Source organism: Populus nigra, chromosome 9 (genome assembly GCF_951802175.1).
Source record: "Populus nigra chromosome 9, ddPopNigr1.1, whole genome shotgun sequence".
Taxonomy (NCBI): Eukaryota; Viridiplantae; Streptophyta; class Magnoliopsida; order Malpighiales; family Salicaceae; genus Populus; species Populus nigra.
Window position 1 is genome coordinate 2073892 of NC_084860.1, and position 17324 is coordinate 2091215.

Genomic DNA, 17324 nt, shown 5'->3' on the forward strand with positions numbered 1-17324 from the left:
GTTAAGGTTAAATAACATTAAATTCGGGTAATATTCTAAGCTAACGTTAGTATATCACATAGGACCTTCCTGGAAACTACACCCTACTAATAAGTCCCTATCAAAATTCAGAATTAATTATCCAATATAGTTTTGTTGACCACTTCAAGTCCTTTCTTTTCTCTAATTTTTTTGTTTTTGTTTTTATATGCATACAAATCCTTGCAAAAAAGGAAAAATATGTTGTGAATTAGGATTCCACGCCCTTTTAGAAAATGAACTTTTTACATGAAAATATCTTAATTTTTTTAATTTGATAACTACCGTATTCCTAAACATTCACTACAACCCTAACCCCTTTCATTTTAATGTCTCACAATTATCACATTTGACATTTTTACATGCAAGGTGAATCTTTCATGAATTTTATATTTTTTTAAGCTACTTTCTGTATTTTAAGCGTAATTTTCCAAGAAATTGCTCGTTAACCGAGGTGATGAAGACCCCGTCATTTGTATGCTTCGTATATACATGATCTCAACTTCAAACAGGAGATGACCCATGATCTCTAGCATCTAAGCACTCGATAGACAGGAAATGGCTTATAGTTTTCCCAGTTTTGAAAAAACAATTCAATTTCTTTGGCTTTGTTTTTTCATTAGCAACCTTCTTGATCTTGCTCATGCCGATCCTCCTTACAGTGTTTGCTCAAACAATTCTAATTATTCAGCCAATAGTACATTCGAAAACAATCTCCATATCCTCATGTCCTCCATTCGTTCAAATGCATCAGTTTCGAAACTTTACAATACCTCTACTGGAAATGACCTTGACAGAATCTATGCTCAATATATGTGCATCAACTATATAACACATGATAGCTGCAGTACTTGCATAACGGCAGCATCACAAGATATCATGCAGGTTTGTCCAGGAGATAAGGAAGCAGTTGTATGGGAGGAGCTATGTCAATTGCGCTACTCGAATCAAAGTTTCTTAGGCCACTTGGATGTCTCAGGAAACATTGCCCTAGATAATAAAAAAGATGTTGAGAATCCAGAGCAGTTCAGATTGGTGGTCAATGACACTTTGAGTGATCTTACCAAGCAGGTAGCTTTTAATGCTTCGGCAAATATGTACGCTACTAGACAAGCAGCCTTCACCAATACAGAAACACTGTATGCCTTGGTGCAATGTTCCACAGACTTATCTCCATATGATTGTAACACGTGCCTTCGGGTTGCCATGGAAAATATTTCCAGTTGCTGTAATGCTTCTCGTGGAGGGCGGGTTCTTAGCCGCAGTTGCTACTTAAGGTATGAGTTATACGCTTTCTATGAAGGTGCAAATAACGAATCTTCAAAAAGTCCAGTTCCAGGAAAAAGTAAGTGTTTCTGTATGCTGTCGATTACAGCACCAAAAAATTGCTTGTATACTTTTGTGCTAACTGAAACATTACAGTTAATGAGATAAAAAATAATTTTCCAGAAATTAATGAAGGCAACCGAAGAAAAACATGGATTATTATCATCCTGACAGTTGCAGCAGCACTTCTCGTGGTGGTCATCTTAGGCTCCCTTATCTTCTATCACGCGATGAGATATGGAATTAAAAAATGTAAGAAGGCTTCTATAGAAATCACAAACATTTTTTTTCTTTGTTCTCTTCTTAACACTAGTTGACATCATAAATGTTGTTATACAGGGAAAAAACAAAATACAGGACTGGATAGAAATTGTCATGGGATCGGTCACCCAAACAACAATGATTTCCAGCTCCAAAATTTTCAGAGAGATGGCCTTAATGATGGGGAATCTGCATTTTTCGATTTGGCATCTATATATGCAGCTACTGGTAACTTCTCTGAGTCAAATTTGCTTGGAAAAGGTGGTTTTGGCCCTGTTTATAAGGTAAATGAAATTCATCTTCTAGATTTCCAAGCTCAAAAATGTAAATTACGTAGTATAGAGAAGATATAAACAGAGGTTTTAAAAATTTCTTCATTTGTATTCTTGAAGGGAAAATTGAGTGATGGAAAAGAAGTTGCAGTGAAGAGACTTTCAGCTTGCTCTGAGCAAGGCACAGATGAGTTTACCAATGAAGTTATGCTAATCATGAAACTCCAACACAAAAATCTTGTCAAGCTTCTCGGCCTTTGTGTTGATGGAGATGAAAAGCTTCTGGTCTATGAATTCATGCCTAACAGAAGCCTAGATGTTTTCCTCTTTGGTTAGTTTCTTTAATGACTTTCACTCTTTTTGATAGAAATTCCTCTCATGGATCTATAGATAAAAGTTTTCAATTCTTTTCAACTACTGAATATTATGTTAGAAATTCATTTACATGGATGTTGATTTGCTTGTAGATAAGAAGGAACGTGCACGGCTCAATTGGCGAACACGAATTGGTATCGTACATGGAATTGCAAAGGGCACTCTTTATCTCCATGAGGATTCTAGGCATAGAATTATTCATCGAGACCTGAAAGCTAGCAATGTGTTGTTGGACAAGGATATGAACCCAAAAATCTCAGACTTTGGAATGGCAAGGATGTTTGCAGGCAGTGAAGGCGAAGCCAATACTACTAGGATAGTTGGAACATAGTAAGTGAGGTCTAACTTGCGAAAGTCTTTGCTCAAATGTATTTTAAATTCCAAAATTATTACAACCAGTTCAATTATTAATATTTCCTTACAAGGACTTCAATTAATTTGTACCTCTGCCATACTTTTCGTAGACAATAATGTCAAGAAGTATAGTGACAGGGTCCAGAATAGCTGCTGGGAACATATGGGGTTTGCTTGATATTTATGCTTATTGTTTTCAAGTATCACTCATCCTTCCTGAACATTTTTTTCTCTCTTGTGGAATAGTGGATACATGGCACCAGAGTATGCAATGGAAGGATTATACTCCACCAAGTCTGATGTTTTTAGTTTTGGAGTTCTTCTGCTTGAGATCATAACTGGAAAAAGGAATTCTGAATTCAACAAATCGAAACGTGCTCCGAGCCTCCTAGCTTATGTGAGTCTATCAGTCATAAAAGACACCTAAATCACATATTCTGACACTCTGTTTAATTTATTACACCTCTAAATGATGGATCAGGCATGGCAATTATGGAACGAAGGAAAAGAATTAGAGTTGATAGATCCACTGATGGCTGATTCATGCTGTTCGGATGAATTTTCGCGATCCATGCATATCGGTTTATTGTGCGTCCAAGAAGATCCTTGTGAGAGGCCTACCATGTCCTCGGTTGTTTTAATGCTGAAAAGAGAGAGTTCAATTCTTACCCAACCTGATCGGCCAGCATTTTCTGTGGGAAGATTCGCAGACTACGAGGCTAATGCTGGCAATTGTTCTGTCAATGCTTTAACAATTTCAAGTATTTCGCCCCGTTGATGAAGCTGATCACTGTGGTCCTTCATTGTACATTGTGGGGCTCGGTTATTTCCATGTTTTTTTCTTGGTTATAAAGAGCCGGTTTAAGTTGAATGGAGAATTGTATAAAATTATAAATAACATCTTTTAAAATATTAAACAAGTATCTTTTTATTATTCCTTATGTATATTTAACAAGTGAACTCTTAAGCAATCTTAAACGAGTATAATTTTCATTTTATAAAATATAACTTATTTATTTTTAAAATTATATTTGTTAAATGAAGGCCTTGGCTATTGCTCAAGTGGCTTTTTGGCTTTGGCCTACTCGGATAGGTGCCATGGATTGGTATTTGGTATTTTTAAGTTAAAGTTCAATGTTTTTATTTTTATTTTTATTTTTATTATTTTATAAATGTGGATATCCGGGTCAGTTTACGTGTACTTTGATTAATTTTATAAGCTTTAATTTTAACAACCATGTAAATTTTCAATCATCAACTTGAACCTGAAAATACAAAAAACAAACCCTTACCACTGAACATCTATTATTATTACGTGATTATGCATCTATTGCTCAAGCAATTCTTGTACTGGACTATCACTCACCATAAATTATTATTAATCTCATTTGTGGATAAGATTGAAAGGAAAAGGAGTTAAACTAATCACAGCTTAATAAATAAAGCTCTACACGAACTACCAGGTAAAGCATAAATCTAACATATATAGATTCATTAAGATATAATAGCTCGTAAGTTTTTATTCTATATTTAATCATAACAATCAACGAATTGCGCACATTCTAGCTAACCAGTCAAAACCATCTCTAGAAAACTTGAAATCTTATGCCAGTTTTTGTTTTAGAATCTAGCTTCTCATCATCTAGTTTTTCATCCATATATAATTCATATACTAGTTCATGCTATATAATAAAATCAACCCCAAAATTGTCCCTTCAGGCTGCTGAAAGGCAGCCTGCACGCTCTTCAATGTTTTAATTATAACTCCCTCTACAAATATTGAATTAATATGCCGTTTTTGGAGTTAGAAACCAGCGACAATGAGCTTTCTTTAAATATAAAATTTAAACCAAAAACAATACATTATTGGTGCAGAATTGGGGTCCAAAAGAGATCCTCCGCCGAGAATCCAATTAATCCAGCCCCTAAAATCAATCATTAAACACTCTTAAAATAATATTATACTTTGTTATAGCGTATTAATCACGACAAGGCTACCCCTGACGACTTCATGATCACCCCCAACCTATGGGCCTCTAAATCTAGTTTTTGGATTGTTAATTTTCGTTAATTGAACAGCCTTCGAACTTCTATTGCACTACAAACTGGGAATGATTATTTTTTGTTCGGTTTAGTTTTTATTTAAAAAAATAATTAAATTAAAATTAAAAAAAATCAAAACCGGGTCAAACCGGTTTGGCTCGGTTTTTCTAGTTTTGGCTCGGTTTTTTGGTTTGGCTCGGTTTTTCCAGTTTGGCTCGGTTTTGGCTCTGTTTGGCTCGGTTTTTTTCCGGTTTTTTCAGTTCAGTTTGGTTTTTTGCTTATAAAACCAAAATCGAAACCGAACCGATCGGTTTTTTCAAGATTTTAATCGTTTTTTTTCGGTTCAGTTTTTTCGGTTATTTTTTTTCCAGTTTTCTCGGTTTAATTGGTTTTTCAGTTTTTTTGCTCACCTCTATTGCAAACTTATGTCATTTGAGCCATGCGCATTCGAAGCCTGCCTCGCACTGGCTTAGCTTGAAATTGATAATTGAACCGTGCTATACGGTTTAGGTTATTTTTTTTTAATAAAAATAATATTTAGATATTATTAATATTTTTTTACCAAAAAAAATATATCAAAGTTGACTTGATATAACCTGGTTGACTTTGTAGATACAAAAACAATCTATACAACTCGTAAAAACATAGTTTTACTAAAAAATATTTCAAGATAACATCTTTTTTATTATTAAGATAGTAACATATTTGATTGATTTGGGTCAACCTAGGTTAATATATCAAATTTGCAATATAATGTTAAATGATAAAATTAAAAAAAATCAAGCAAAAAAGAATCTAAAAAAGCGACTCGAGTTAACATGTTAAACTAGCGATCCGGTTCATAAGAACAAAATAATCACATGAAAAACAAATTGAAACAAATTACAACTCAACATTGAAAGATAATATTTTAAAAAAATCAATTAAAAAAATAAAAAATTAACTCGAGTCAATCCATCAAACTCATGATCTAGGTCATTATACCAAAATAATCTTATAAAAAAAATAAAAAAAATAATTAGATTTAACTTGTGTTAACCTGCTAGATCCATGACTTTGATCACGAGACTAAAATAATAGCTCCCAAAGAAATAGTTGGATAATAAAGGAAAGTAGTGTAATGACGGCAAACTGATAAGGTGAAACGTTGAGGACTATCATTTCATAAATCTTGGAATGATAATATGGATTTTATTATCTTGAATAAGGATGCCCCTCCCCCTAAAAAAAAAAGGGGGACTACAAAACCATATGGACCGGGGCTTGGGCATGTGCCCCAAGCCCAATACTCACAAGAGAATTATGAAATGATAGTGCCCAACCCAAGCCCAATACTCAGGATCCATGCAGGTCCTTTAATATTTTATACTGATTCAATACATATTATTATGAGTAGAATATTACTCAAATATCACAAATTTAAAAATACATTTTAGCCTCTTTTATCTACAAAAGAACAAGATTCATGAGATATAAATACACTCTGAATCCTTCAAGTCAAAGGTTCACAATATCTTCATTCTTAACATTTTCAACATACATATTTTCAGAATTTACTTCTCTAAAATAACATTGCACTTTCTCTTCATTCTTAACAAAGTTATTGATTTTACCTCGGAGAGTCCCTACTTTCATCAAAGAGAATCTTTTACAAGTATCAGCTACCAATCACATGATATAAAAGGCACCACTTGTTACTACCATAACTATCAGTCACCTTGGCTTACCCAGCACAACTTGCTACTACCATAGCTACCGGTCAGTAGGCTTATCGAACACCACCTAATACTATCACAGTTACCGGTTGCCTTATTAATCAAGTATCATCTATTACCAGTTACCAACTCCCTAGGCTTTCCATACTAAGTCACTAGATACCTTAACTATGAATAAAGAATTAAATTGGTTCAACTAAGATATCAACTAATTATCTAATATATCAATCTTATTTCTCAGCATCTTGAATTTTGAAACTCATTAAATGAGGTAAATACTCATTAGCAGATAGGTTAAATTTGGAAAATGAAAAAAAATATCAAAAGCATTTTGTTTTTGTTTCATTCAACAAAAATACCTTATGAAAAATATTGTCAACTTTTATCAAATCACTTCTTTTCTTTCCTTTTGTTTCGACTACTTTTTTGCCAAGTTCACTCTATGGGTGGGGATCTAACAAGAAACAAAGAAAAAGAAAGCTACCAATAATGCAAAAAAAATTTATAGGATATGATTTGGATTTTATTACTTTGTCATATCTTGGTGGACGTTGTGGGCGGGGATCAAAAATCTATATCATAAAAAATTAAAGTTGCCATCTAGTAATTAGAAAAACCTAGAGATCTTAAAGATACGCACTGGTTCCACATATTGATATTGTAAAGGGTTAATTATATTTAAAAGAAGAATGACACCATCCTTATAGAATTCTTTTTACAAAAGATTAACTTTACTATATGGTTTCTCTTAAATATGTCTTTTTTATTGCATCCTAATTAATTTTTGTTTTTTTTTCTATTTTTCTATCATTTTGCAAAAAAAATTGACACTGGTCCCTGAAAATAGAACTAGTTGAAGATGATGATGTTAAGTCCTAAAAAGGAATTTATGTTAAAATATCTTAGAGTGGGCGTAACCTGTATTTTATTTTAATATTTAGACATCGGCCTCTTTAAAATGAGACATGTAAAAAAAATGATGCTTATCTCTAAAAAGAGATATTACATTGAAATTGTTGAGAACAAACGTTGGACTGATATGAATGATAAAAATTAGGCTTTGAACTTGTGTTGATTGTTATAATCTAATTTTAACTAATTTTCTTAATTTAATTTTAAGGGGATTAAAATTTAAAATTAAAAGATTAAGAATTGATTTCGATAAAAAGATTGATTTGATAACTTGTAAAAAAAAAATTAGGAACTACAATGTGTTTATATCATTCTTTCATAATTTTCAATCTAAAAAAAATCATTAAAATAATAATAGTTATTCATTTTTGAATTTGATTTTTAATTAAATTTTTTAAAAATAAATTTATTTGAAAGTTTGTTTTTTATATGCTATAAAACTCCTGTATTTATACAGATTCCAGTACATGCAGATAAAGGCGAGGCCATTACATAGTTATTAAACTCAGACCGGCACGGCGGGTCAACCCGGAACCCGGTTGACCCGGGAGCTGGACAGGTCCGGGTTTGTAAAAAAACCGGTCAATACAACGACTCAGTCTACCCGGCAAGTCAACTCGTGACCCGGACGAGACCCAGCTAAGACTCGGTGTTTTTTTTCTTTTCAAATGTGGGATATGAAACCAATTGGTATATATACTCTTTTTCCAAGAAAAAAATTATGTTTTTTCAATGTGGGATAAAAAACTTTTTAGTTTAAATACTTCAACTTAAAAGGATAACATAATATCTTTTTAATATGGGATTTGAAACCCATTAGTATATATATACTCTATGTTTCCAAAAAAAAAGTTATTTTTTTTAATATGGGATTGAAAACTCATTAATATATATATTTTATGTTCTAAAAATTTTTTTTTTTTAATATGGGATTATCTGAATATATAGCTATTCCTTTGTCCAAAAATGAGGTTTCAATTAATATAAAACCAGTTTTGTGGTTTCAGTCAATCATTTGAATGTTTGGATTGGGATAAATATTTGATATCGTATCAATGTTTTATTTTTTTGATGTTTCAATTACTTTTATTTTTTCTAATTAGATTAATAAAATTAAACATAAAATTTAATTAATGACCTTAATTTGAATGTTTTAATTGAGAATGATATTTTGTTTTTGTACATTTTCCGATTCATATCAGTTTTGGTCATCATTAATATTGCTCAATGACAAGTAGATCCCAGCGTACAATTGTGACTTTCGTACATCAATTTTTGGCAGCATTTATATTATTCATACATAACTATGTGACGAGATAATTTTCTTTTTTAATAGTCTGTATTATTGTTATAAAAAAGATAGCATTTTGTTGCTATTTCTAAATACAAAAAATAAAGTTAGTAGAGACAAAGAGAACATATTTTCATGATTATGCCCCTAAATAATTAAAAATTAAGCCCCTCGAATTGTTTATCAAATCAAAGATATGGATTTACCTATTTTCTTATTTTGTGCTGGATTCCCACACAAAAAAAAAGGATAGACACAATTTTGAGCACCTAAAATATTTAAACAAACACACGTGTACAAATATATAATTTTATTAAATATATGACCAAGTACAATCTTAATCTAAAGTATTCTTTCAAAAGAATAAGACAATTATCTGATTTTTCCCTTGAATTTAATATATGGCGACTTGATTTATTTGACAAATCAAGCCTGGATTTGTGCTTTGCAGGAACGCGAATTGTGACGTGTATTGTGAAGTGAGATTTAGTGATATGATGCTTTGAAGAGTAACTTTGATTTATCTTCAAAGTGTTGTTGAAGAACTCTTATAGGACGTTTAGGCTTGATCCAACAGAGCTTAGTGAGATTTGGTGATTTGATACTTTGAAGAGTATTTTTAATTTGTCTTCAAGTGTTATTGAAGAACTCTTATGGGGCGTTTAGGCTTGATCCAACAAAACTTAGCGAGATTTGGTGATTTAATGCTTTGAAGAGTACTTTTGATTTGTCTTTAAAATGTTATTGAAGAACTCTTATGGGGTGTTTAGGCTTGATCCAACAAAGTTTAACGAGTTTTGATGATTTGATGCTTTGAAGAATAGCTTTGATTCATCTTCAAAGTGTTGTTGAAGAACTCTAATGAGGCGTTTAGACTTGATTCAACAAAGTTTCGTTCTTTGTAGATTTCAAGCGTAGATAAAGAAAGCTTGAGAACTTTTAATAGAGCTTCCTTACTTGAAGAAAGAGCTTCCTTGCTTGAAGAGCTTATCTTGATAGAAATTTGTATCTCCCAAAATCCTCTTTTTTTTTCTCTCTCTCTGTCTAGTTTGATGCCCTCTATTTATAGAGATCTGTAGGAGCTCTCAGGTCCTTTTGCAATACCACGTGACATAATTTTATTGATTGATATTTATTAACTGGATCTTGCTTTTATGATAAGATATCTTGACGGGATCTTGTATTTATGACTAGATATCTTGAATATCTCATTCCAAGTGTCAACTTTTCATTAGCCAAGAAAAATACGAAGGCTCATTTATTTTCCATGTCATATATTTTAATTTTATTTTATTCTTTCTTTTAAAAAATAAAATAACACATGGAAAAATTTGATTGGTAGAAAATTTATGTATATATATATATATATTTTTTTTTTTCAAAAGAAAATAAAAAATATATAGTAGTGAAAAGAAAACATAAAGGCACTTAAAAAATGGTCAAAGATTGGTTAGAAAAATTAAAAAATAAAAAGATTGAAATTTGACAGTATATTTTTTTACAGATGAAGGTCATATTGACAAAGAAAATTTAATTCGAGGAAGAAAAATTTAAAATCAGATGTTTAAGAATGCAATTAGATTTTGTTGAAAGATTAATTGAGTTTATAAAGGGTTTGATTGCAAAACAAATTGATTTTTAAGGCTTTAATTGGAAGAAATTAAATATGAAAGTCAATTTGGTTAAAAATTGAAAGAATTAATAAGGATGGGGACTTAATTGAACTAGAAATTAGTTTAATTAATGAAATCAGGGGCTTAATTAAAAAAATAAATACCAAAAAGTATGGTTAATTTGGGTCATAATTGCAAGAAATTAAAATTCAAGGACCAAAGTGAAAAGACAAGGGTACTATAAGGAGTTTAACTGGTTTTTTCATGGGTAATTTTGAAAGAATTAAAAGTTGAAGAGCCAATTAAAGGCAAGGGTACTATAAGAAACAGATTGGAAACCAATGACTGTTTTGTAAATGTCTCTAAAATGCAGGGTCCAATTACATTTTACGCAGGGGACTTGATTACACAATTTCAGAACTTCATTCACCAAATTGAAAATAGCTATTCCCATCTCAAAACGGCGCCGTTTCAATGACCAGTGTTCATCTTTCATCAGCAGACCAAACCGGAAGAGGAAAAGCTGCCCCGCGCCCCACGATGCGTCTCCATTATCACTGTAACGGTCTTGTGAGTCCGTTTCATTTGCCTTACCAACGCATGGCATTCTCTGGCTTTATAAGCCAGAGAATAGCCACACTGAAGTGAGGACGGAAAAAAGACGGGGGGAAAAAATAACAGAAAACCATGGGGAAAACCAGAGAGAGCAAACACAGGGACGAGAAGAAAATACCAGATGACCAAAAAAACGAACAGAGGCATAGACCTAAAAACAACACAAAAACCCAAAACAGAGAGAGAAAAACGAATGACAAAAAAAAGGAGTGAACAGAGCAGACACAAAACGAAAGACGGAAAAAAAAAAGAGGACGAACAGAAAACAACAAAGAAGAGAGACCTTCTGGGCTTCCTTTCAGAACTTCAACAAAAAAACGTCTGTTGTCTTTTAAGCAAGAGATTGCTTGAACCAAACCAGCAACGAAGGAGAATCCCAGGAGAACAAAAACAGAGAAAAGGACAGATAAAGGAAACGCAGAGAGGATATAACACCGAGGCACAGAACGATACAGAGAGACGAACAACACAAGAGAGGAACCCAGGAAAAACTGAAACAGAGAAAGACGAACAAGTAACAGAGAGGCAGAGAGAAGACTGAAAAAACACAGGACGCGAACAGTAGGAGAGAACACAAAAAAGAAAAAAAAGAACGGACACGAGAGGAAGATAGAACCAGAGAGAACGAGCACGAAGGAAAGAACATAAACAGACGAAAACATAGAGACCAGAACCAGCGTTACCATCGTCTTCGTCCCTTCATCTCTAGAACCAGGCACGTTCATTCTCTCCTTATACTTTGCAAATGGTATTTGACACTGTTCCAAGGTTATTTTAATTACCTTCACCCTGTTTATTCACGCGTGCTTCCTGCTGTACAGCCAGGTCGCTTTGTGCCAGTGACCAGGCTGGGGCAGCTAAATCCAGTCCAATCCGTATAAGTTGAGTTGGACCAGCTAAAAAAAAAAAAGAAGCTAAGGCCGGTCTAGCCGAAGGATGTTAGCAACGGTTGTTCCCCAAATTTGATTTTGGTCAAGGGTATATTTAGCAAAATATATCCTTATACCGGTTTCCTTTATTCTATTTCCTTTTAAAAATAATTTTTGATTTTCTCACATATTTTTTTATTAATAGTAATTTGTATTTTTATATTATAAAAATATAAATTTAATATTAAAATACTTGATTTTCTCTAAAATGTTGCAAAATATATATGTGTGTGTGTCTTATTTTCATGCATATGATCAAATCTCTTAAAAATATAAAAAATTCATATTATATTTTCATACAAAACAAAATTAAAAGAAAATGTATTTAACATGCATTTTAAGTTTTAATAATCAGTTTATTAAAGTTATGAGAACTTTGTGCATATTTCAAAAATATCAAAAAAATATTTTGTTTTCTTTTAGTATATAAGATTATAAATTTATATATAAGATATATTTCTAATATTAAAAATATAGTTATTTTTTTATTGATGTCAGAACAATTGGATTTTCTTTACTTGATAAGATAAAGATTTCTTTACCGAAGAAATTTTTTTTTAAACCTTAGATCACTAACAAGACAACCGTCAAAACCCCTAAACCACATCAAATCACAAAACAGTTTACCTCAAGTATGGTGCTTTAGGAGTGTTAATATCTTTCTTAATCACAACTAGTCTTTTATCTTTGAATCTCTAACAAAGACCAATTTATCCGGATTTCCTTGTAACCTTGAACCAAATATCAGGTGGCAACTCCCAAATCAAAATGATAACCACCTCGACGTTGCGCGACCATGTGCGAATAATATTGGAATCTTTTATATAAGCAAAAAAAATATTATGAAACCTTTTTATTTTTCATGAGGTAATATCCTGTAATATGTTCTAAGTTGAAATCATTTTATAAATGTTCACTTGAATATAATTCAAATAAAAAATTAATTTAATAGTAATTAGAAAACTATAATATGAAATAATACTTAATGGGTTAGTATTTTGAAATGTTTTCCATTTTTTTAAAATAATAAACTAGATAACTATTCTTTTTATTTTTTAAAAGATATTTACATTATTGTTTAGAAGATTATTCCAAGTTTTTTATTTCTTAGAATATTATTCCATTATTTTTAGCAAATACATTTAAATAAAATAATTTTTTTTGAAGAATATTCTGTTAAATAACATTTAGCTTCTGAATCTTTTTTTCAAATGACATTATGATATTTTTATGATATTAGTAATAGCTATTTTTAAATAGGCTTTCATGATTTTTTTCAAAGGTCCATAAATTGCAAGATTAGTTTTGATTTTCTACAATTTCTCCATAAATAGAAAAGTTTTAATTTGCATGTTTTCCACCCCAAATCAGGCCTGCAATATATATCTAAATAGAAAAGAATCCAAAACAGAGAAGGAGACTAACTTTCTTTCCTCAGCAGCTAGGGGGATGGACAAAGACCCTAAATGCACAAAAATAAAAATAAAAAAACAAGAAGAGAGGAAGCGACTCTATTACCAATTTTTATTTTTAAATGGTGTTTACCATATCAAGTTTCTTTCTTTTTAATTTTGTTGTGGAGTAAATTTTTATTCTAGAATTTTTGATATAACTTCATTGTAAAAATATAAACAATTTCTTTTATTGAACTAATCTACTAATTGTAACTGAATTTTGGCATTGCAAAGCTATTTCAAATGGATCAAACGCAAGATGCCACAAATAGAATTGTGGGGACCTTGTAAGTTTAAGGTCCCGTTTGGAAACACGGTTGTGGCTGCGTTTTTAAAAAATTTGAATTTTTTTTTTTTGCTAAAATTTAATATGATTTGTACATTTTGAATCGTTTTAATGTGCTGATGTCAAAAATAATTTTTAAAAAATGAAAAAACATCATTGGCATGTATTTTAGCACAAAAAGTTATTTGAAAAACACCCGCAACCACACTACCAAACACGCTCTAAGAATCTAGATACAAATTATCGCTAAAATTTCGTGTAACTATTTCTAAAGCAACACATCGCAACTGAAATTATTTAAATTATGGTACTTACCTTCAGGGGCTACATGGCTCCAGAATATGCGATGCATGGATGCTTCTCAGCGAAGTCAGATGATTTTACTTTCGGATCAATTGAACTTTTTTTTTTATTGCTGCTAAAAATGGTTCAATTACCCCAACACATACGCACAATTGATAAAATCAAAATGTTTGCAGGCCGCATGGGAGAGTTGGAATGAAGGAAGAGCATTAAATCTGATAGATCCTATTCTCAAAACGGTTGTTTCAAGGAGAGATGTATTCATAAGATGTTTCCACATAGGATTACTATGCGTCCAAGAAAAGGTAGCAGATAGACCAACCATGGCTTCAGTTATTCTGATGCTTAGCAGTGACTCTTTCGTTCTTCCATTACCATCAAGACCTCCATATTGTATGCACTCCGCTATGGAGGAACAAGAAACATCAAGGCCGGCACAAGATATTCCCTCCTCTAGAGAGCAACCAATATCAACATCAAGGTCATTGACTAATCATGAATCATATCCATCAGGTCAATCTGGAATTGGCCATCTCGAATCCTCCATTAATGAGATTTCAAATCCTTAGTTCTCCTTACTCATCGTTTTCTGTCTTCTTCCAGCAGTCACACATAAAGGTATTTTATGCAATGTTGTCCAAAATCCATTTGAACCAGAGTTTATTCCGTTTACCAGGGAATTGAATGATAATAAACATATTTGACTAAATAAATTGTAATCAACGTACCATTATCCCACCATAGCTAATGGAAGGAGCAATATATCTTGGCATAAATGTTCATTTTATTGAAAAAGACTTAATTTTGATAATATCCACACCTATTTTTATTAAGTCCAAAATTTCTTTTCATTCATTTTTTATTGGGATTTTTTTTCACAAATACTGAATTTGTGCAAGTAATCGAATAAAAGTAATTGTTATTATTTTATGACTGGAGTATAATTAGCTATTTCTTAAATGAATAAATAAATAAAACAGATTATTTTCAAGATAAGCAAGTAAAACATTTTTATAATACTTAAGTGATATTTAATTATACATAATTTGAGACCTTGAGTTAAAAATCTAAGTATTCATTAGTACACGATTTTCCTCTGTATAGAAAACTTGTTGGGTTACCTGCTCCATATGCCTGCATTTAAAAAGTGAACAAATTTTTTAATGAATGATGCATTTAAAAAGTGAACAAATTTCAGGGTATGACTCGACAAGACAATAATATATCAAAGGCGGCTTGCCTAGAAACAGTTGCATCTCAATCAATTGTTTTCTACTCATGTAATTTAAAAGTACTCTCGTGAAATCAAAATTGTTTGGAGCAGTAATATTATATAGACCCGTGAAGAGAAAGTGGGATAGACCTGTAGCCTAGTTTAATATTGGGTTTTTTATATATATAATTGATCATGTTAGGTTTCTGAAACACTTATACCCAGGAAAAATTAAAAATATTAAAACTTTTCAGGAGTTCTAAGAATATATTCAAGATTTAGAGTTATTTAGAATTTATATGAAAATTACTTGAATATTATATGTTTTTTTTTTGTTTTAAACACTATTAAAAAAATATATAAATACAAACGAAATTACCGATGAAAATATTTCATTTATATTTTAGCATGGTATTTATTGATAGAATTGTTCTCATATCAAGGGAATCATTGTCGGAACCAAAGGAATTAAAAAAACATAAAAAAACATGATGATGTGTAACTTTTTGTGAACATTTTTACCGAACAAATTATAATTGGATTCAAATAAAGATAGTCGTATAGTGATGTGTCACTAACAGTGATAAAATTGTCAACAGACCGCTAAAAATCTGGAGGGTTTTTTGAAACTTTTAGTGTGAAATAAAAATTTTAAGGTTGCTTTACCGAGAAAATCATCGTTGGATTAATTAAAAATAATAAAATATCAAAGTTCTTTGGACAAATCAACGGCCATCGTTTCAATTGAAAATAGTAAACTGAAGGCTGTCATTTCCGTTATGGGGTGGCCATTTTAGAAGGACTTAAATATGTGAACCTTTCAAGACAAAGGAGAATTTTGAATAGTTTCCATATAGTTTCTTCTCTATTTTCTCCTTATTTTTTTAGCACCTTTTGTGAAGAAGATGCAATCACAACCATATCCTATAAAACATTTTTTTCATTTTGGGTAGCTTTTCAAATTATCTTCGCAAAACTTCTCTCGAACATCCATTTTTCCTTTCTATGCCAACATCCCTAATAATATATCATTTTGGGGTCTCTTTATCATCCACAAATGTCTCCAACGAAATGTGGCCACATATTCTTCAAATTCAGAATTCCATTACTTTCTTATGAAACCCATAATTCTTTAAGTAATGGATATTAACTATATATTAAAAGATCGAGTTTTTTTCTCAATTTTTAACTCTTTTCTCAATTGCAATTGTATCTTTTTATAGCATAATTAGATAGTTAAATTTGAAATTATAGAAAAAAATCAAATAAAAAGATAAATGACTAAGAAGTAAAGCGTAGAGAAAACACATTACTCACTTTAAATTTACGATAATTTTTTTTTTCATAATTTATTTTATTTTTATTTTTTAGTTCTTGAATTGGAGAGAGAAGAGAGAAAATAATTGAAAATGATGAAAAAGAAAAAGATTAGTCATAAGTTATTTTTACTATAATTGAAAATTTTATTTCATAACAATAATATTTAATATAACTCTAGAATAACCTTTGAGATATCACATAACATAATTTAGGATGATAAAATTAAAATTAAAATTAAATAAATTATAATGATGAAAATTAAAAAAAATGTAGAAGAAAAAGATTAGTCATAAATAATGGAATTAATAGGCAAATGTCTCTTTTGTTTTAATATATAGTGTTAATAATTTCTTTTTAATGATTTTATTCTATTGATGTTTTTTTCTTAATTAGGGTTAGGATTGAAAATACTATTCTATTAAGGATATAGTAATTAATAAAAATAAAAATAAAAATAAAAATATAATTTTATATATAGTTATGGATTTTTAAATATCGGGGTTGAGCATAGGCATTGAACACTATTATCTGCAAGGAAAAGCCCAGCCCCGTCAAGGGTTCACTATTCTATGAGGGTTTTATTTTTTTATCTTTAAAAGTTGCTGACTTTGGATGGCTGCTGAGTGTAAAGGTTATCCCCGAAGGTTTTAGTTGTTAAGAGATCTCTAAAAGACCCTTTTTGCACGTTGCCAATCCTCGTCAAGGTGCCGAGTGCCATATATTTTATGGTCAATTCAAAGTTGGTGTCCTTAATAAATAAATAAGAAAACAGTTTCATTAATAAAAAAATAAAAATAAAAACCATGGGCTTATACCAAAAATCAAATATCATAAGGCCATACCACTTCACCATGTACGCAAGCACGGTGCCAATGGATTCTTGAAAATTAATGCTTCTACTTTCGTTCTTTTACATCCTTCCCTTACCCAACCTCGGCAACTACACAACTAATAGCTCCAATTGATTTCCAATAATTTCTCTTTTGAAGACATCTACACTAGTTAAAGCATACCGAGCATAAGT

General features: G+C 31.1%; 1 protein-coding gene across 1 annotated transcript; it reads left to right on the forward strand.

The window, feature by feature from the left end:
* Positions 1-550: 550 nt before the first annotated feature.
* LOC133703341 (cysteine-rich receptor-like protein kinase 25) lies at positions 551-3384 on the forward strand. Its single transcript, XM_062127812.1, has 7 exons — positions 551-1369; positions 1480-1586; positions 1740-1889; positions 1998-2208; positions 2345-2582; positions 2853-3003; positions 3088-3384. Exons 1-7 carry the CDS (start codon positions 577-579, stop codon positions 3382-3384), a joined length of 1947 nt encoding a protein of 648 aa, XP_061983796.1. The 5' UTR covers positions 551-576.
* Positions 3385-17324: the final 13940 nt, after the last annotated feature.

What these genes read in the sequence shown, in the direction of transcription:
- LOC133703341 (XM_062127812.1), top strand. Translation starts at nt 577, where the DNA reads ATGGCTTATAGTTTTCCCAGTTTTGAAAAAACAATTCAATTTCTTTGG. An exon ending in AGTTCCAGGAAAAAGTAAGT is followed by an intron (nt 1,370 to 1,479) that starts GTTTCTGTATGC and finishes AAATTAATGAAG; the next exon opens with GCAACCGAAGAAAAACATGG. An exon ending in CTCCGAGCCTCCTAGCTTAT is followed by an intron (nt 3,004 to 3,087) that starts GTGAGTCTATCA and finishes ATGATGGATCAG; the next exon opens with GCATGGCAATTATGGAACGA.